This window comes from Gracilinanus agilis, chromosome 2 (assembly GCF_016433145.1).
Source record: "Gracilinanus agilis isolate LMUSP501 chromosome 2, AgileGrace, whole genome shotgun sequence".
NCBI lineage: Eukaryota > Metazoa > Chordata > Mammalia > Didelphimorphia > Didelphidae > Gracilinanus > Gracilinanus agilis.
The window spans coordinates 390,595,138-390,616,756 of record NC_058131.1 but is presented as its reverse complement, the minus strand read 5'-3'; the positions used below and the strand labels follow the sequence as shown (position 1 = coordinate 390,616,756).

The window sequence follows — 21,619 nt, the reverse complement described above, 5'->3', positions numbered from 1 at the left end:
GTTATCTAGTGCCAGCCCTAACAATGACTGTATGCCAGCAAAATTGGTCTTTGGCACTGAGATCATCCTTTCCAATGTTTTGTTCCATGGCAGGCATTTGTCCTGCGTCTCCCCTCCCACTCATAGGGACTTTGATCTCAGCTGACTGTCAGCTAATCTTTGCTAAGGGCTTAGCTGGCAATTAAAGTGGCATGGGTCCAAGGACATCTGTTTTCTAATGAGGGGCAGGAATACCACATATCCTTTAAGATTCAAAAGGATTAAGTTCTAGTGGTAGAAATTTAGCCACTATGATACACAGTAAGGAAGAGATTTTGACGGGGGCATGGGAGGAATTTTTGTTTCTCCTAAAATTATGATACACAGGTAGCCCCTGCTTCATTTATAAGGACAGCTGATCCATGGGGGTTGGAGCAATACAGTCTGCAAATATGAACAGGAATTTCATTGGTGCTGACAATGGCTCTGCTGGAAATAGCTTTGAAATCTTTCCCCAAAGACAGCTTGAAATGGAGTAGGACCGAATATCAGGAAGGAAGGAAGGAAGGCTGGGAGCTCAGAAACCAGCCCTGGTCCTCCCCTCAGCTAAACAATTCCCCTGAGTCTTGGGATTAGTCGCTCTGGCCTCAGGATAGGCCCCAAATTGAGCAGCTCAGTATCCCATGCAATACGTAGGAAAACTCAAAAGGCAAGTAGGGATCGGTTCATTTTTTGTATTTATGTCTCCAGTACCTAGGACAGTGCCTGGCACATAGTGGGTGCTTAATAAATACTTGTCAATCAATTAATTAATAGATCTCACTTGCGGTTTGTACTAGAGAAGAACAACAGAGAAGGGAATGAAAAAAAGAATGAGGAAAAAAGACAAGGGCTAAGCATAATGAGAGGAAGAGACATTTGGAGTTTCCATCTTGACTCTTCCCTTGTCCTGGCATTCATTAACAATTAGCTTTCAACTCTTCATTTTGTCCTTGACATATCCCAAAATATAAGTGTCCACATGGTCCAAGAGCTAAGAGGAGAAGTGTGTGGGTGTGTATGGGAGTGTAGAATGGAATTGGGCAGTGGTAGATAACATTTCCTTCCTCCTTTGTTTTTCTTGCTAATTCACTTCAGACAAGTAGGTCATCAACTATTTCCTCTTGCATTTCTACAGACTAAAAATGGCATTTCTCATTAACTATTAGGCCAAATGGCCAGAGCTTCATGGACTGGAGTCCATGGAGCTACTGTGAGCTCCTTCCTGGGCAACTGTACTGCTCCCTGATCCTACAGTTCCCTCCCACCACCAGACACTGACCTATAGCCACCAATGCATCCCGAACATCACCAGACATCTCTTTCTTAATGGTGTGCTCCACATCATAGTTAGTCATCTTGATGAATTCCTGGAAAACTGAAAATCAGGAAATCCCAGGGGAGGGAGTGAACTCCAAGATCAGTAGACAGGGAAATTTCTCATCCTTTTCTTCCCTGGTCCCTCCCTTCCCAAAGTCCCTCAGATGCCCAGAGTGGCCCCCCAGGACTGATTATGGTATCATCAAGGGACACAAATTCCTAAGTGTTTTGGCTAGGAAAGCAATATTATCTAGGTGAAAAAGCATAGCCTCTCAATGTTCTTTAAATTCTCAGTATGGTGTCTGAATAGAACAGTGGAATTATTTCCTCCTTTGTACTGGACACAATCTTTATTAACATAGTCCTAGATCAGTTGCAGTATTTTTTGGCTCCATCAAAATGACTCCAATGGTATAAAAATGCCTTCTTCCTTGCTCTGTTCCTATGTGTGTTTCTATTTTCTTCATGGTGCCAAGCAGAGAGGACTAAGGAGACTGTAGTTGCTTAAAAGGACAGTAATGGAAGAGCAGTTAAGTATCACAGTGGATAGAGTCTCGGGCCTGGAGTCAAGAAGACATGGGTTCAAATCTGGCCTTAGACACTTTCTAGCTGTGTGAGTCTGGCCAAGTCACTTAACCCCAATTGTCTAACCCTTACACTTTTGTCTTGAAGTTCTTACTAAGATGGGAAGTAAGAGTTATTTAAAAAACAAACAAAAAAGACATAATGGAATAGTTGGGAGTGCTAACCTCTCCGGAGATGGTGGTAACTTCGAGTACATAAAATACTCATGAAACGTGTCTCCAGAGAAGGTTTGTCACTACTGGTCGTCGTGTCTGCTATCTCCTACAAAGATGAGGCATGGGAAAATGTAGGTAGGGTTGGGAAGAAACAGGGGAAGGAATTGTTATTGTTAGTGTTCACCAATTAAATCTTCTTGTCCAAAGGCTATGTCTCTAGGGGTGGAGTAGGTATAGCTTGCTTGGGAGGGAGAGCCTCATGACCTGTTCTTTCCCCAATCTTTGATAGCTCTCTGTCCTTCGAAATAAAAATGAGACTTGGAATCAGATGCTTTCCATTACCATTCAGGAATAGGAGATTCCCAGAGAGAGTCACTGAGCTGGCCCAGGCAGGAGCATCAAACAGGCAGCTGGCCTGGCTCTAGCCATGAGTCCCAATGACCAGAGTTCACAGGTGGCTCTTTGGACCACTGTTTTCCCCTCTGTTTATCCCCAAACAAATAACCTTTGAGAGCTTTTGGGGGGGCACAGGTGATGGGGAGAATGACTAAAGAGAGATAGACTGAGAGAGAGAAGGAGAGAGAACACCTTAAGGAAGCCTCACACCCAAAATGACACTCCCCAGTGGGTTTAGCACACACCAATCAGTCTGGCTAGAATTCAGTCACATGGGTTATTAAAAATCATAATAAAATTCAAGACTCACCAAGATTTCTGCAATCACCTGAGAGCAGGGAGAAGGGAAAGAGGGGAAGGCAGAGTGAGAGCAAGGTCTGAGAAGACCCAATTTGGGTCTTGGAGGGTTGGGGGAGAAGGTACATGTATTACTTGGAAAGAGGGTCTTGCAAAGATACTATAATTACATTAAATGAGGGAAAAGAGCTCAGTGTCCTTTGATCTTTTGGCTCAGACTCAGAATGTTAAAACTAAAAGGGACCTTGGAGATCATCTTAAAATTCAATGGAAAAGGGAGCAGCTGGGTGTTTAGTGGATTGAGAGCCAGACCCAGAGATGGGAGGTCCTGGGTTCAAATCTGACCTCAGACCTTTCATAGCTGCATGATCTTGGACAAGTCACTTAACCCTCATTGCCTTTTCCAGGTTATTTTAATGGCAAAATGTGACAACAGTTGAGAAAGCAATCTTAAATACAAAAATTTCTCTGCTGATACCAGAGGTCAGTGAAAGCAAGTTTAGGAGGTTAATTACTTTTGTGTTGCCCAAAGTACAATCATTTGATTTAAAATACTGTATTTTCAGGTGTGTATGGCAACTGTTATTGTTTTTTGGTTGTTTCAGTCATGCCTGACTCTTTGTGACTCCATTTGGGCTTTTCTGGGCTAAGATACTAGATTAGTTTGCCATTCCTTCTCCAGCTCATTTTAGAGATGGGAAAACTAAGGCAAACAGAGTGAAGTGACTTGCCCAGGGGCACTCAGCTAATAAGGATCTGAGGCCAAATTTGAAAGATGAGTCTTCCTGACTTCAGGTGTGGCTCTCTAAGCCAATGTGCCACGTAGCTGCTCATGGCAAATATACTAGAGACTAGCTGTGATCTTTTGTTCTAGATGGTTGTTCTTCTAGGTAAAAAGTCCCCCCTGAGGAATTTTCATCCCTGTTTTAAGACACACTCCAAGTTGAAAGCATCTCTTCTCACAAACTTCAAAATGCTGTAGAGGAATTTCTACATTTCGATATATTTTTTCACCTTTAAAGGACTCAGGTTTCCATTCCCATCTCTGACACTAACTCCGTCTGACCATGGATAAAGTCTCTTTCTCTAGACCTCCGTCTCCTCATCAGGAAAATGAAGGGGCTGGATTATATGTTCTCTAAAATCCTTTGCAGTTCTGACATTCTTTAATTCTAGACTTTACTCAGTACCCAGCGATCTCCCTACAAAATAAATGGGTCTCGAGGTCCCCATAATTCCTACGCTCCCCAAAAAGCCGTGTGAGATGGCCTAGGCAACTCTATACGATTAGGAGCAGACTTGGACCAAGCATCCTTTGAAGAATTCCCCTGGCGTATCTGTCTCTCTCTCTCTCTCTCTCTCTCTCTCTCTTTCTCTCTCTNGGAAGTGGGATTCAAAGGCTCAGGAAGCCTGCAGGAAGAGTGGGGCGGGGGGAATTGCCTAGACCCAGCTAGGAGAGGTGAGGCAATCCCAGCCCTGCTTTACTAGGAAGCTAGGGTACAGCACCTGGGGAGCTGGTGGACCTGGAGTCAGGAAGACCCAAGTTCAAGTGTAGCCTCAGATCAAATCCAGCCTCAGACACTTACTAGCTGTGTGATGCTGGGTAACCTCGATCTGCCTCCATTTTCTCCATTGGAAAATGGGGATAATCATAGCACCTACATCCTATGGTTGTTGTGAGGATCAGAAGTGATAACATTTGTAAAACATTTGCAAACCATAAAAATGCTCTATAAATGCCTATATTATTACTGTTACTGTTACTGCTACTGTTTATTATTATTATTATTATTATTATTATTATTATTATTATTATTGTTTAGCCTTTATAGATTGGGCCAGATCTGGGCAAAATTGAGGGAGTGAAATAAGTTTTCTATGGCTACCAGGTCCCATTTCCTCTGCTCTAACTCTCATTCTTGGCAGCCCAACTCTCCTAAAGAAAAAATTAATAAGTGCATTTGGTTTGGTGTAATCAAAAGAATCCTTGCCTAGGAGTCAGTACCTGGGCTCTGTTCTATTCCTATGTGACCTTGGGTAAATTATTTCCCCTCTTCAGAAGCCAGCTTCCCCCAGTAAAACAAGGGAGGTTAGATTATTTGTTAAAGTCCTTTCCAGCTCTGACATCCTGTTGACGCCTTTCCCTCTTTCCAGGAAATATCTGAATTTTAGAAGAGAGGAGGACAATTATTAACCTGAGATGGAATCTAAAAGCAGAATATGGTGGCTTAAAAAAATTCCTACTCTGGCTCCACTTGAAGAAAGTGAGAGCTAACAGAGAAAAATCAAAGCATGGCTAACTCCCCATTTGCTGAAATTCAGATTTTTCCATATATCTTTCAGCACTTTTCTATCTGGAAAACTGCCAGAGTTAGGCAGGGAGTGGAAGGGCATTGGAAGAAAGGGGACAAAAGGACCTGGAATGAGGTCTTTGAAGGAGCATAGGAAAAAGAAGATGAGCAATAAAATCAAAGGCATTATCAATCTCTCTGGCCTTCAGTTTTTAAATATAGAATGTCAGTGCTTTAAGGCAGATATAGCAAACATGTTTAACACTCCCAAGTGCACTTGCCCAAACTATATTAAGATGTGACTGGGGAACATTTAACAAAATAAATAAAAATGCAATAGAATATTCATCATGTTAATATGTGGTTTTCTAAGTCAATATATGGCCTTCAGAGATCCTTATGTATGATTTAATGGCCCCTATTTTTACTGGAATTTGATGCCATTGCTTTAAGGGACTAGAGAATAGAGGAAATTAAAGCAAGGCCTGGGCCCTTAGAAGTATCGAGTCAAGTTCATCCTCTCCTTCCCTGCTACACCAAAAAATAATTTTATAAATAAAGAAGAAGATGCCCAGAGAGACCAGGGGCTTTATCAAGGTCACACAGTGTAGTAGTTCTAGTCTAGAGTAGAACCTACATCTGACTCCAGTTTTCTTTCCATTTTGTTTTTATAAATGAGAGTACTGTCTATAAATATTTATAATTGGGGAAATTTAATTAGATAACTTGACAATCTATAGCTCCAATTCTCATTTCCAATCTGTTTTGTAATTTTGAAGATTTCAGAGCTAATTGGTGATTGGCGTTAGCAAGATGGCAAGGAAAGAGTGTGAGTGTGAGTGTGTGTGTATGTGTGTGTGTGTGTGTGTGTGTGTGTGTGTGTGTGATTGTTGGTGCACTAGCATGTGTATGTAGCAGAGAAGGGTAACCAAAACACCCAATTAAGACAGCAGTTATGATAGGGCAGGCTCCCTTTGCATAAGCAGACTGGCTCAGCTATCACCAGGATCTCCCACTGCTCTAAAAGTTAGCAAAAAGAAATTCTTGAATAAAGGAAAGATGGGGCTAGCTTTTGGAAGGAAGCATTTCAGCACCAGAGCCAGCCAACCAAGCAAATGCCATCAAAACAAAGCAGCCAGGAGACCCCAATGTGCCCCCAAGCCTACCTCTGCCTTGGGGATAGCATTGAATCTCCTTCTCTGTTATAGTTAATGCTTCTATTTTGCAGGTAGGGCATCTAAGGGCCCCAACCCAGAACAACCCAGGACACCAGTCTGCCTACTAAGCCTATACCCACACTACAGCAGTTTCCAGATCTTCCCTTTTTTCCTCTCTTTGGAATGGATTTGTTTCCTAAGATAAAGCTTTTTCCTAAGGAGGAAATGCTATTTCCTCAGAGGTAGACCACCCTTCCCAGGGAAAGACTTTTCAATCACACCAGCATACCCATGAAACATCCCAGGGTTTCAAGAAGTCTCACCTGAGCATCCTCTCGAGCTTGATCTGAATTTTCAGGTCCCTCATCACGGTTCCCCTATAGTGGAAAGAAGAAGGAATTCTAATCAATCATCACAAATGTACTGCATGAACACTGATCAGTTCTCTGTTAAACATGAGGAAGGAGAGTTATAAGAGGGGGGAAAGTACATTTCCTGCCTTTTACCCCTACCCCAGATCATAGTTTAGTATGGGGGAAGGTCATGAAATAGGACAAAATAATTTTTAATACAAGGCTCATCAGAGATTCTGTTTCCTCCAGAAAGTCTTCTTTGATAACTTCAAGAGAATACTGATAAAGGTAGGTGGGGAAATACTTTGTGGTCACTGAGCTAGAAAACCTGAGCTTTTTGATTAGATAACTTCACCCTCTGTAGCTCCAATTTTCATTTCCAATCAGTTTTATAATTTTGAAGATGTGGGAGCTAATTGGTGATTGGCATCAGCAAGATGGTAAGGCAAGAGTGTGAGTGTGAAAAACCTGAGTTCATTCTTGCCTGACTTACTCAAAGTCATCCAAGTAGCAATTGCCACTTAACCACTCTGGACCTCAGTTTTCTCATCTGTAAATGGAGAGGTTTGTTGAAGTATCACTTTACAATCATCAAGCTAGCAAAAATATTAAAGGACAGAAAATTCCATTGTTGAAGGGACTAAGAAGAAAGGGATGTTAATTAAGTGCTCATGGAGCTGTGAATTGATTTGACTATTCTGGAAAATAATTTAGAATTTTGCAAGAAAAACTAACTTGGTTGGGAGGTCCTGAGTTCAAATTTGACCTCAGATACTTCCTAACTATGTGACCCTGGGCAAGTCACCTAACCCACTTTGTTTAGTCCTTACTGCTCTTCTGCCTTAAAACCAATACAGAGTATTGATTCTAAAATGGAAGGTAAGGGTTTAAAAAAAAAGATACAATGTTAAGAATTGGAAATCAATAGATCTGGTTCAACATGTACCTGAGATGTCAGCTAGGTGGCTCAGGGGGATAGAAAGCCAAGTGTAGAAATGGGAGGTCCTGGGTTCAATTCAGACACTTCCTAGCTGTGTGACCCTTGAGCAAGTCACAATCTCCATTGCTTAGCCACTCTTCTGCCTTAGAATCAATATATAGTACTGATTCTAGGATAAGAGGTAAGTGTTTTTTATAAAAAGAGAGAGAGAAAGGGGTGGGGAGAGAGAAAAAGGTAGAGTGAGAGACAGAGAGAGAGAGAAAGGGAGAGACTTCTAGTACAAAAACATTCATAATCCAGTTTAGTGAGTCTCATTCATTAAGCCCACATTTTGTGCCTGGCACTGGGCTTAAATGCTGAGGATACAAAAAAAAGGGAAACAGTTACTGCCCTTAAGAACTTTACAGTTTATTGAGGGAGACAATATAGGTAAATAAGTAGGCATGTCCAAGACCTAGAGTAGATTGGTTATCTTGGAGAGCAACATCTCACAGGGATGGCTGAATCAAGTTAATTATGTTAACAAAAGCTACTAACAAAATGCAGATCCAGCAGTCAGAGAATGGCTGAATGATGTATGAATATGATAGAATGTCACTACTCCATAAGGAGTGATAAATATGTTGGATTCAGAGACACATGGGAAGACTTATATGAAGTGATTCAGTGTTAAGAAAGTGGAGTCAAGAGAATGAATGGCAGACACAAGAGGTGATGAATGAAATAAAACAACAATGAAAATAAAGGCAGTTGCGAAGTTGTAAAGATAGCTCTCTAAAGGGCAATAAAAAAAATTCAGGTCAAATTCAATGGCTGAAAGTTTGCCATTGAAAAAGATCCTCTCCTTTTTTTTTTTTTTGCAGAGGTTGAAGATTATGTGCAGATTGCAGATATAAGACTGGTACACTTAGTTGATAGGATGGGTTAATTTTGCTGGACTGCTTTTTTTACTTTCTCTTTTTTTATTGTTAAAGTGATGACTTGATGAGTAGGAAGGGGGAAGAAGGAATATATTAGGAAATGAAAGTGACATGAAAACAAAAGATAAGGTTGTTTGTTTTTTTTAAACCCAATAACTCAGCAGTCAAGGTCAGTGCCCTAATGCCAAAGTTAAAGGACACACACTTCCCCTTTCTGTTAATAACTGATAAAATCTCTTCTAAGGAATGTATTTTGTAAAAAATCTTAACAGGATATTTATGAAGAAGTGCTTGTTTGAGTCTTTTTCAAAAGGAGAAATCCATAGCCATATAGAAAAATTCTCTAAATCACTAATAACTAGAGAAATGCACATTAAAACACTGACGTTCTCCCTTTATACCCATCAGATTGGGAAAACTGATAAAAAAGAAAAATGACACATGTTGGAGGGATTAGAGGAAAACAGGCATGTTGGAGGGGCTATGAATTTGTGCAACTATTTTGGAAAACGACTTGGAATTATGCCCCCAAAGTTACTAAACTGTGCAAGTCCTTTGATCTACCAATACCTCTATCATTCTTATACTTCCAAAGAGATCAAAGCAAAGGAAAAAAAATGACCAATAGGTACAAAAATATTTATAGGTGCTCTTTTTGTAGTGGCAAAGAACAAGAAACTAAGCATTTGCTGCTTATCTACTGAGGAGTGAGTGAATCAATCATGGTAACATAAAAGTGATGGAATCCTATTGTGCTGTAAAGAACTGATGAAGGGGTCTCAAAGAATCATGGGAAGACTTGTTTGAACTGATCCAGAATGAAGTGAGTAGAACCAAGAGAACAATTTATACAATATCACACTGTAAAGAGAAGTACTTGTCTTAAGATAAAATATATCAATAAATTTTAGAAAAAAAGAAAATGAGGTTTGAATGTATCACCTCAAAGAACTCTAGAAATGTGACTATTGCCAGTGTCCCTGTAATGTCCTCTCTAGTTATGACTTAAGGGAATGAGTCTCTCTTATTGGTCTATCCAAGCTAAAATTGTTACCTAAGATACGTTGGAGGAGACAGTGGGCTATAGTAGAGGGAATACCAGATTGAGTCTGGGTTTTAGCTCTGTTATCAACTCATTCAAGGTGATCGTAGGCAAGTCAGTCCTTATTCCAAGTTTCAGTTTCCCAATCATTTAGATGTGAGTAGAAATTTTCTTAGCCAACCTCCTTTAGTTCCTATGAGGATCCAATGAGATAAATGGAAATAGATGGAAACTGTAAATAATTTTATTAAGCCAAGGAATGATATGAGAGTAGGAGAGGCTATTTTCATTGAGTACCCTCACCAAATGATTTACCTATCCCCTGCTCTGGGGCATCTAGGTGACAAAGTGCTGGGCCTGGAGTCAGGAAGACCTGAGTTCAAGCCTGGCCTCAGAAACTTATTAGTGATGCAATTCACTTAAACCTGTTTGCCTCAGTGTCCTCATCTGTAAAATGAGCTGGAGAAGGAAATGTCAAACTATTTTAGTAACTCTGAAAACAAGATGATCCCAAATGAAGTTACAAAGAGTCAAGACATGACTGAAATGACCGAAAAACAAATTTCATCTCAGCCTGGATGGAGTTTAACAGTTTGAATTAATTGAGAAAAGGCTCTAGAGTTGTTCTCCTGTGATTGAGATGGGGGAGGGAGTCTCCCATATTCCCACTGTGTCTAGCTTGCCTATCCTTGGCCATCCTCCTTATATTCTTTTCAACAAAAATCTAACACTGTTCTTGGATTCTGAGATGGGAGTGTTCTACCTTATTCCACCTGGAAACAGGCTGCCATATGACTGTGTGAATTTGCCACCCTTATCCCTGCCCCTCATTCCAACTCCCCATTTATATGTTTTCATCCTACATTAGCCTGGACAATCTTGCTATTTTTATTTAATGTTATTTTCACTTGTTTATTTATTTGCATTCCTAGCACTTAGCACAGTACCTTGACACATAAGAGGGGCTTAAGAAAGAATTCTCATTCATTCATTTATGCACACAGAAACACCTGATACTACCTCTTGCTCTTACCGTGGCTAGGGAGACGAGGATCCTCTTAAGGTGGCCAGATGTGTCTGAGCTCAAGTCATCCTCTAGGGATTTATGGTAGTCTGAGAAGAGAGAAACGTGAAGGATGTGGGGCTCTGTTAGTTGAATTGAGAGCCAGAGCAACCTCAGGCCAGCTCAACACTGCCACAAGGGAAACAAAGGAGCTTAGCTCAAGTTGGACTGGGCCATCAATTATAAAAGTCCCAGTGAGGCAATCTTTGTACAACTGGAACCTTCCCAAAGGTTCTCTAATACCAATTCTCCTCTATTTCCATTGTTCCCATTCTCATCACTTTTGGCCCACTCCAGAACCTGCCACATCTCCTTGTTTCTGGCTCCCTTTCTTTAGCCCTATTGACCTTGTCCTCTTACCTTCTTGATAAGCTTCATTGATGGCCTGGATTTCTTGGTTGTTCCGAGTGGCCAGGATTTCAATCAGAGCCTGTTCATCAGTGCCAGCTCCCTAGAAACCCATTGGAAAGGTAAGGCTCAGCTATAAATTTGTTTCTGTTGCCAGAAAGACAACCTCTCCACTTCAAAGCCAAAAGGAGCTACCCCCTGTCTCGTGTCACCATGCAGGATAGGAATTCAGGGCAGGTCAATCCTGACTTTATTTTTATTATGGTTCTTTCCAGGCTCTGGCCTTCTCCCACCTACTATCTCTGTTCATTATTCTCCTCCTGAGCCTATGGGCATGAAACAATTTTCACTGGCACAAAGTACCCAGGGCCAGTTGCACAGTGGGAAAGAATAGGTTGAGGGAGGTTGCCTTCTGATTGCCCTCCCTCTCATCCAATGTTGTCCCAGCTTTCCCTCCCTTGCCCCAGTATGGCACCTCCATGGCCTTCTTCAGTTGCTTGGCATCATAGTGTGCAGGGGGCATCATGAGGCCCAAGATCAGCTTTGCCAGATTGCCTGAGATCTCAGACTTCAGATCAGCCATCAGGTCCTTTTTAAAGCCAAAGCAAGGAAGGGTTATGGAAGAAAAAAATAAAAACAACCAAAAAAGAGGAAGAAACCGGTTTCCCACCCCCAACCCAACAGGAGAAGAAGAGCATCACCTGAGGTCAGGGGGATAGACCTAGGCAAGGAACCCAGAATTAGTTGAGGAACGTTGGGATTCTTTTTTTTTTTTAAACTCTTACCTTCTGTCTTGGAGCCAATACTGTATTGGCTCCAAGGCAGAAGAGTGTAAGGCTAGGCAATGGGGGTCAAGTGACTTGTTCAGGGTCACACAGCTAGGAAGTGTCTGAGGCCAGATTTGAACCCAGGACCTCTTGTCTCTAGGTCTGGCTCTCAATCCACTGAGCCACCTAGTTGCCCCTGATAGTTGGGATTCTAAGATGTAATCTTTTAGGAGCTTAGAGTAAGATACCTGTTATAAAGCCACAGGTTTAATCAAAAGAAGGTAGCTTTGGTATGTTCTCTGGACTGTTCGTCTAACTAACCCTAGATACAAATTGGACCTTGATTGACCCCCAAATATACATCATTGGTCACAAAGGGGATGCTTGAGGTGAGAGAACAGAAATGTTCCTGTCACTTTAAAGAAGAGATACTGCTAGAAAGGCTACTGAGTAGTTCCTTTTATAAAGATGAGCCTAAAAAGGCCTATGAAAAGGGGGAAGTTGGTCCAAGTGTGAGTGGGTGTCAGAGTCAGGAAAGTGACCCAAGTGGGGAACCATTCTCACCCGCCCAAAGTGGGACTTGAAAGTCTGTCGAATCTGCTGCCGCTGGTCATTGCTTCGGTGAGTGATGATGTCAATGATGGTGTCCTCATCTGTACCTGAAATAGCCAAAAAGGATTCAGAAAGACCCAATAAGACAGGCTGAAGGACTATCCCCAGATTCTCATCCTAAGCAAGTTCCTGGTAGCATAACTCTGTCTACACTGCCGAGCAACTTCCTGGAGCCCTCCCAGATGCAGGAACTATTTGTCAGTGGCTTAATTCTGAGGTTCAACTAGAATGTTTCCCTCTGAGCCAGAGGCTTCATAATTTTCCCTTATTATATTATGAGGGATATTAGGGAACTGCAAGTTCAGTATAATTGTGTGTATTATTTATTATCCACACTTCACAGGTGAGAAAACTGAGGCCCAGAAAGGGTAAATAACTTGCCCATGGTCACAATTCAAGAAAGTGTCAGATACAGATCTAGGTTTTTCTGACACCATTTGATACACTATATCATGCTGCCTCTCTTGAAGCAAGGGCAGGAAGCATAACAGAAAACATATTGGTAAAAATTAAGGGGGACAGAAGTAAAAGAGACATCAGGTATAATAACTAGATTACCTGAAGGAAGTCTTTAGGCAGTTTTAGGTGATGTAGTGGATAGGGAGCTGGACCTGAAGTCAGGAAGATTCATGTTCCTGAGTTCAAATCTGGCTTCAGACACTTATTGGCTGTGTGACCTTGGGCAAGTCACATAACCCAGTTTGCATCAGTTTCCTCATATGTAAAATGAGTTTGAGAAGGAATGACAAATTGCTCTAGTATCTTGGCCAAGAAAACCCCAAATGGGGTCACAGAGAGTCAGACATAACTCAACAACAATCTTGAAGAAACAGATGAGGAATTCAGGAAACAGACCTCACACGGAAACACAAGAAAGCATTTAACTTGGAAAACTTATATGGAAATTTGTCATTAAAATGAAAAGAAAAAAAAAGAAACATGGGAGAGGAAAGATGGGAAACTTCAAATTACTCAGATAATTGTGAGAGCTCTCTCTTCCATAAGAAGAGTAGCTAACAAATTTTTTGCTTACATTAATATGGTAGTCCTCCAAAAAGTAGAGATGGCACTACTATAATGGATCTGATTTTGACAAGGATGAAAAAAGGTAAAGTAGGAATATAAGACCCAGGGGAAGGGATAACACCTTCCTCTTAGAATTCATGATAGAGCAAGAGAGGAAAGTAGGGTCTAGTCTGATATACAAAGTAGATTTCAGGAAAGCAGGTCTCCAAGTTTTTAGGAAAAGGATAGGTAGGATCACATATGTCCAAGAGGAATGAGAAGATCTGAAAAATGAGATTCAGAAGGCAAAACAGAAACCATCCCAAAGAGAAGGAAAATGAAAATCTGCCTAAAGTGGAGTGACCAGCTTTGAATTTTATAAGTCATTTGTAGAAGACAGAAAAAAGGACAGATGACAGATGATGAATATAGACCCATCACATGCTTAAATAAAAATAGTGTTTAGGAGAGTTAAAACTCAAAATGAGCTGAGCTTGGGGAAAAACATTAAGGACAACAAAAAGGACTTTACCACTATATTGGTATTGGGGAACAAAGGTCAAAGAAGGGATGGGATCATTGATCAGAGAAGATGAGATCAGGATAGAGTGATGGTAGAATGGTCTCCCTCTTTGTTTTCTTTCAGATGAATCATTAGACTGAAAAGGACAGGACAAAAATAACTAAGAAGGACCTAACACCCAAATTAGTGAGATGAGAGCACTTGGCTACCCCTAAAGAGCTCATTCCAGTCACCAGGTCAGAGTGAATTTACATCCTGGGGATCTGAAAAAATTGTAATCATTTATCTACTGTTATTGTTGTTTTTTAGAAATAATAAATAAGAAAGATGTCGTAGGACTAGAAATATTTTAATGGCTTTCCAAAAAAGAAAATACAATAGAGTCAACAAACTGTAGGACATTTGATTTCTGGAAAATACTAGAATATATTAAAAGGATAGTTTGTGAACATTTAGACAAGGAAGCAGTGGTCATGAGTGCTAACATGGCTTCATCAAGACAACTCTGGTTATACCAGAGTAACACATTTACCTTTCTTGGCAAGGTTATTAGATTGGTAAATCATAAGATCATAGATTTAGAGACCTGGGCTACTGAGTCTAAATCTTTCATTTGATAAATGGGGAACTGAAGTCAACAGAGATTAGTGACTCATCCAGGGTCATACAATTAATAAATACCTGAGGTTGGATGTGAGTCAAGTATGACCTAAAGTGCAGCATTTTACACAAAATGTCATGCCACATAGGAAACTAATCTAGATGCCTAGTGGTAAGTAGCTAGGTGGCTTAATGGAGAGAGTTGGACTTGAAGTCATAGTCCAAATTCCACTTTAGACACTCAATAGCTATGTGGTCCTGAGAAAGTGATTAAACCTCTTTTAGCCTCTATTTCCTTATCTATAAAATGGGGATAATAACAAATATTAACTACCTCAGAAATTTGTTGTGTGGATTAAATGAATTAACATATGTAAAATGCTTTGCAAATCTGAAAACATTATATAAATTCTAGCATATGATATGGTCTCTAATGCTGTCTTTGTGAGTCTCTCTCATTACGGATCCTTTACTTTCTATGTTTTTTTGTGACACTGCTTTGTTGTGGTTCTCCTCCTATTTGTCTGACTCTTCATCTTTTCTCAATCCCTCTTGTAAGATCAACATCTTTGTCCAACCCACTATATGTGGATATATTCCTGAGTTTTCACCTCTCTCTACACTCTCTCTCTTAGTGATCTCATCAGCTTTCATGGGTTCAATTCTGATCTCTAATCAGATGAACCTCAAGTGTAAATATCTGTCTCTTATTTCTTTCTCTAGATCCAGGCCCACAATTCCAGCTGCCTGATAGATATCTCCATTAAGATGTCTTATAGTTAGCTCCAAATCAACACAGTGAAAACAGAACTCATTAACAATCTTTTCTCCTAAATTCATTCTTTTTTCTAATGACCCTATTTCAGTCAAAGGCAATACCATTTTCCTTGTTACCCAGGTTCAGAACCTAGGAGTCACTCTTACCTCTTCACTCTCACTCACCCCCATATCCCATAAATTTCCAAGGCTTCCTGATTCTTCCTTTGCCAAGAATTCACACATCTGTCCCATTTTTCTCTACTTATACAGCTACCATTTGAGCTCAGGCCCCTATCACCATTTGCTTTGACTGTTTCCTCATGAGTCTCTCTCTAATTTGTTTTCCACAAGTTTTTTGAACTGATATCCCTAAGGGATGAGTCTGGTCAAGCCGAGTTTTTGCTTAAGAACCTTTAATGGCTCTTTGTGGATCCAAGTATAAGATGGAAACTCCTCTGCTTGGCATTTCAGGCTCCTGACAGCCTGATTCCAGCTCATCCTTTCAGTCTCATTACATCTCTTTTCTTCTTATGAATTCTATATTCTGACTAATCTGGCATATTTGCTATTCCCCATACACAGCATTCTATCTTCAAGCTCCTTTGTCTAGATCCTCCCCCATCGCCACACAGGGATCTAGTATTCTCTCCTTTCTTATCTTTTTTGGTCTCCTCAAGGCTCAGTTTGATAGGCATTTCCTGATTTCTCAATGAGTGCCCCCAATGATCACATATAGGCATATAACACATGTATATATATAAATAATACAAGAATATGCAGAGATACATATACATGCACATGGGTGTGTATATTCACATATGTATATTATATGTGTGATTACTATTTACTCATCTATGTCCTAAATAGAATGTAAATTCCTTGAGGGCAGAAACCGTTTCATTTTTGTCTTTGTATCCTCAAGACAGCACAGTACCTGGCACATGGTAAACACTTAACAAACACTTGCTGACTTGAAGATCAAGAAGTGTAGGGGAGACAATTACTTAGGAAGATTTGGAACGAAATGACCAGATCCTAGAAAAGGAGTTAATAGGTCAACTTCAGTATGGAGGGAGATGTGTGAAATGCCTCAGAGATCTGTCCTTGGTCCTGTGCCTTGCAACATTTTTTTTTTTTAAGAATGACTTAGATGAAGCCATGCATATTGAACCTGAAGATGACACAATGCTGAGGAGGACAGCTAATGGGTCAGGATGTGTCAGAGTCGAGATGCTTGACAGGTGAGAACAACAGACAAGATCTTAAGAAATAAAAATGTAATAGAGATAACTGAAGTCTTACACTTGGTTTTGAGGACTCCACAGGCATCTAGCCGTGGCTAAGTAGTTCATGTGAAAAGAAGCTGAAGGTTTTAGTGTATTACAAGCTCGACATGAGTCAGCAGTCCTAGGTAGCAGACAAAAGGGCTAAATGATCTCAGGCTGCGTTGGGAGCCAGTGTCCAGAATTGGAGAGGTCCAACCTCTGGTCCAACCAGGCCACATTGGGAGTCCTATGTTCAGTTATAGCAGCCACATCTCAAGAAAGGCACCAGAACTGAAGTTCTGAGGAGAGCAACCAGGATGAAAGGCCTTGAGATGATGCTGTGTAAAAAAACTGTTTGAGGAATGACAGATACACAGCCTAGAGAAGATCCTGGGGGCCATAGGATAGCCATCCTTGTATTTGAAGGACTGTTGAGAGTTCTTGGTCTTAGGCTTGGTCTTAGGCAGAACGAGGAGTAAAATATAGAAGTGGCAGAGAAGCATGCTTAATAGGTATGTAATGGGGGGGAAAAGACAGCTAGATGGAGCAGTAGTTAGAATCCTGAGTTGAAAACTGGCCTCAGATACTTACTAGCTATCAGACCCTAAGCAAGTTACTTAACCTTCTTTGCCTCAGTTTCCTTATCTGGAAAAGGAAATTGTAAACTGCTCCAGTATCTTGGTCAAAAAAACCAAACCAAACCTAGGGCAGCTAAGTGGCCAGTGGGTAGAATGGTGGGTCTGGAGTCAAAAAGACCCGAGTTCAAATCCAATTCAAGTCACTTACTAACTTTGTGACTCTGGGCAAGTCCCTTAACCCTAAAAAAAATCAACCCAATCTAAATGGAGTCACAAAAAGTCAGATATGACTGAAAAATGACTAAATAAGAGGGAAAAAAAAAACCAAACTTTAAAGACAGAATGAGAAGAAGTGGATTCTCTGCTTCCCAGGGAGCAAAGGCTGAATGTTTAAATTAAATGGCTCTGAAGGGCCAGCTGAGCAGCTCAGTGGATTGAAAGCCAGGCCTAGAGAGGGCAGGTCCTGGGTTCAAATCTGGCCTCAGACACTTCCTAGCTGTGTGACCCTGGGCAAGTCACTTAACCCCCGTTACCTAGCCCTTACCACTCTTCTGGCTTGGAACCAATTTACAATATTGATTCTAAGACAGAAGGTAAAGAGTTTTTTTTAAATAAATATAAAAATGTTTTAAAGAAATATTAAATGAGCTTGAACACATGGGCTGTTGGGGATATTATTGGGGATGTAGACACTAAACAATAACTCTAGTTCAACTATCAATAATATGGAATTAAGTCTTGATCAATGATACATGTAAAACCCAGTGGAATTGTGCGTTGGCTAAGGGAGGTTAAGGGGGTTTGGGGGAGAGGGAAAAAACACGAAATATGTAACTAGGGGAAATATTCAAAATAAAAATAAAAAATTAAATGACTTTGGAGGAAAGAAGTCTGACTTTTACAAATTAAAAAAATATATAAAAATTTTAAATGGCTTTGGGGGCTCTTCTAGCTCAGAGATTCTATGATCCCATGAGCATCTGGACCATATCAAGGAACCAAAACTTTTCCCATCTTCTGCTGGACTATTAAGCTCTCTAATAGCCAGAGGAGCAGATGGGCACTAGATGGCAGCAGGTGGCATTTAATGTGTTAGCTCCTCAATGGACACAGCCCACTGTACTGGTATTGAGATCATGACCAATATCTGACATTTTTAGGGCTCTATTTTTTCCCCCAAAGCATTGTCACATATCTTATCATACAACCCTATGATTATAGCAAGGCAGATATTATTTATTCCATTTTACAGAGGAAGAAGCAGAGTCCCAAATCCAAGCTTGTCCACGATCACAGATTTGGTGGCATTGGAATCCATATCCCTCCTGACTCTCAAGTCTTTTTCTTTCTAATATTCTATGCTGTTCATCTTCATTCAAATAAGCGAAGGATCAGAAAAATCTCTTGCTTGTTTTTAAAGTCTCTAGTTCTAGAGGCTGCCCTTGTTATGCCCACCTTTTCTTTCTTTTTTTTTTTTTAAACCATTTTCTCCCATAAGTGTCACCAGCATTCTCCTTACCTAAGCCTTTCATGGCCTTCCTCAGGGCCTTGGCATCTGCTTCTGGGTCAAAATTTGGTGCTGGACGTACTGTTCCCTTGAGCTAGAAGAAGCAAAAGAGAGCTGAGTGGGCTGTAGAGAGGCCCCCCGGGGCCCTGGTGGAGGAGAAGGAGGAGGAGGGAATTTCCCAGCAAGGGCTGGGCCAAGCAACTGGCAGGAGGAAGGGAGTGGGGAGAAAGAGCACAGCAAACAGACCCTATACCCGTGGCAGGCAGGCAGAGAAAGAGACCACCATGGCTCAGGGCAACAGTGCATATCCAGTATTGTTCTTAAGAGAGAAGCAAAAGAATTCCAGGTGATAGAGGTTGTCTGAAGCTTTGGATTACAAAGAATTGTGGAATGGGCTAAAAGGGACCTTGAAGACACCTAATTCAACTCCCTCATTTTTACAGGTGAGAAAACTCTGGTGGGAAGGTGACCTGCTCATGCTCATACAGCCAGTCACTGGCAAAGTCGCCACTAGAACTCAGGGCTCCCAACTACCTATCTAGTTGCTACAATCAGGATCATGCTAATTCATTTTTCCACTCCTTCCCTGGTCCCCCTTAGTCCTGTCTCTCCCCAGCTTATCTTTTCCTTTTAGAGGCATCTCTACTCTATACCCATCTCACCTTGTAGGGAAGGAGGGGTGTCAGAGCACTGGGGTAATGATTTACTTCAAATATATCTGAGCCACAGGTATAAAAGGACCCTGGAAGCCTCATTACAGGGGGGCAGATTCTCAGGGTCCCATGACAGAGTGTGCCCAAGCCAGTTTGATCTCTGCTCTCATGCATCAAAACCCCAGCCATCAGCAGTGGGCTGGGAAAGGCTTTTATAAGAAGAATTAGTCCATCTCGCTTCAGCAGTCCCTGTTAGTGGTTAATATCCTCCCGCAAACCTTCTAGCCTGTTAGGTCAAGGAATGGATGCAGGAGTTTCAGCACCGCCATCACTTGGAAGAAAAGGAAGCCTTAGTGTGTGTCCCAGCACCTCCTACTGGCCGCCAGGGGGAGCCTGGAGCCAGAAAAGGAGAAGGTGGGAGCCAGCTGTCAGAAAGAAAAGCCATGTGGTCCAGGGTGCAAGCAGAAAAGGGGAGGGTAGGGGCAGGGATCTGACCTCTACTCGGGCCACTGCACTAAGCTCCCACATCTGATAGGCCACCTTCGCTGCCTCTGGGAAGAACTGGCCTGCAGCACTGGAACGGTGGGGATGGGGAAGGAAGAGGACAGGTATGGTAAGGAAGGACTTGGGACCCAAATGAACTCCAGCCCCCTCCCCCAAGAGGCACAAGGGATGCTGAGGCCTCTTGTTTTATTTTGGAGCACAGGAGACAAGAACTTCAGCCTCCCTCCCCCCAGGCCATCGAAGCAGCCTTGAAAGACTCTACTTCATACCCCAGAAGACTTAGAGGACCTTCGCTTTATACAAACCCAACAGAGGCAAATAGGATTAAACCCAGAGAGAAATTTTGGATTGATTGGGCTTTACAAAAGAATTCACCGTGGGCACACTTTCCACAGCAATCTCCATTGTGTTTAAAATCAGACTCAATTTTAAAGTGGCCAGTTTAGGAATTGAATTATTGCACAGGGAGGTCGACATACAGAGTTGGCTGCCCAGGGACCGTTTCATTCCATAAAGAGTTTATCTTTGCTCACCCTAGGGAAGGAGGCAGGTGGCTATTTCCAACACTGAGAAAAGGAAGATGCCCTCCCATCCCCACAGCACCCCTCTTCTCATACTCCAACACTGGAGGCTTTTACTTTGCACTGGCCAGGGTACTCAGGGAACCTTGTTTAAGGACATCCTCAATGGGAAAGTCCCTCCTGCTTTGCTGGGTGAAGGCTTGATCCCTGGCCCACGTAGGTCCAGGATGGTGTGTGACTCCTTGGCTCTGAGGATAGGGATCTCACTTGTCTTTGTGTCTACCTCTGGGGTCGGGACAGGACTCTAAACACAATCTAGACCCAGGGCATGTCTGCTAACTAAGTTGACATGAAGCCCAGTACATAGTCCAGGGCTGAACTTTAGAGACCTGGAAGGCTTCCTTTCTTACATCCATGGACGCATAGCTGGGGTTACCCAGTCATACTCAGCATGGTATCCATATCTACAGTCACACAAGTCTCATCACACACTTTGGCACCTGTACTATGTGTGTGTATGTGTGTCGTTCACATATGACTTGAACATAATTTGACTACTGCCATTTAGTCAGCTGAGAGTTGTGTGTAGGAACTCCCTCTACAAAGTGGGACAACATAATAAGTCATAGATTAGCCAATTTTTGGGAGCTGACTAAAGCCCATGGAGGTTAAGTGACATGCTCAGAGTCACAAGGCTCCAAATGTCATGGTAGGATTTGAATTCAGGTCTTCCTGATTCCAAGCCCAGTTCTGTTCACTATACCATGAGACATTCCTTTTCTTCCCTCCACCCACAATAAGCCCTTAGGAATTTGTTTAATTGGGCTACATATGCAGCCAGAGAAAGAAGAATGCTTGGTTTTTGGTCCTGGCCCATCTCCAAATAGCTAACTTGGTCCTCCCATATACACCACAGGGCTTCTCCTCTTATCTTTTGCACTCAGGACTATCCTCTCATTGGCCCACTGAACTCCACGACACATTCTGGATTTGTACACCTTGATGTTGCAGTTCCCAAGGTAAAAAGATTGCCCCAAAACATAGGCTGCTGGGACCACAGGGAAAGAGGACTCAGCTCAGTCCTGGCCAAAAGTCTGAGTCAGTAAGAGTCCCAGCATCAAGAATAGTTAGGAAAACATTACACATGCATGCAAACATACTAGAAAAGTCACACATTATGGGGAAATAGTGCTTACCTCAGGTCACCTAAAGAATCCTTCCTCCCCGCCTCCCCTAGTGTCACAGTGGGGACTTGAACCTTCCCATGAACTTCTTACTCTCTTTACATGGGTGTAAGGCAAAAGAAAAGAGGGACCAGGATGGCTCCCCACCCCCCTTTCAAGCCCTGATGTAGATCTCTTCTCCCAACCCTGATCCTACAAGGGATGGTGCCAATCTCCTCTACTGGGAAGGACATCCTCCAGAGGAAGGGTATAGATG

The 21,619-nt window shown here is 41.8% G+C and overlaps 1 protein-coding gene across 2 annotated transcripts in view; it reads right to left on the bottom strand.

Annotated features, from left to right (window-relative positions):
• ANXA6 (annexin A6) overlaps positions 1 to 21,619 on the bottom strand; it is a 64,178-nt gene that overhangs the window by 2,081 nt on the left and 40,478 nt on the right. Inside the window, exons 14-23 of one of the 2 annotated variants that reach the window (XM_044664487.1) lie at positions 19,650 to 19,728; positions 18,514 to 18,595; positions 12,217 to 12,311; positions 11,361 to 11,474; positions 10,898 to 10,988; positions 10,508 to 10,587; positions 6,543 to 6,596; positions 2,785 to 2,802; positions 2,088 to 2,184; positions 1,301 to 1,396 (exon numbers count right to left, since the gene is read on the bottom strand). In XM_044664487.1, the coding sequence (XP_044520422.1) occupies positions 1,301 to 1,396; positions 2,088 to 2,184; positions 2,785 to 2,802; positions 6,543 to 6,596; positions 10,508 to 10,587; positions 10,898 to 10,988; positions 11,361 to 11,474; positions 12,217 to 12,311; positions 18,514 to 18,595; positions 19,650 to 19,728 (806 nt within the window). The remainder of the gene's footprint in view (positions 1 to 1,300; positions 1,397 to 2,087; positions 2,185 to 2,784; positions 2,803 to 6,542; positions 6,597 to 10,507; positions 10,588 to 10,897; positions 10,989 to 11,360; positions 11,475 to 12,216; positions 12,312 to 18,513; positions 18,596 to 19,649; positions 19,729 to 21,619) is intronic. The other variant, XM_044664488.1, reaches the window with a different exon arrangement.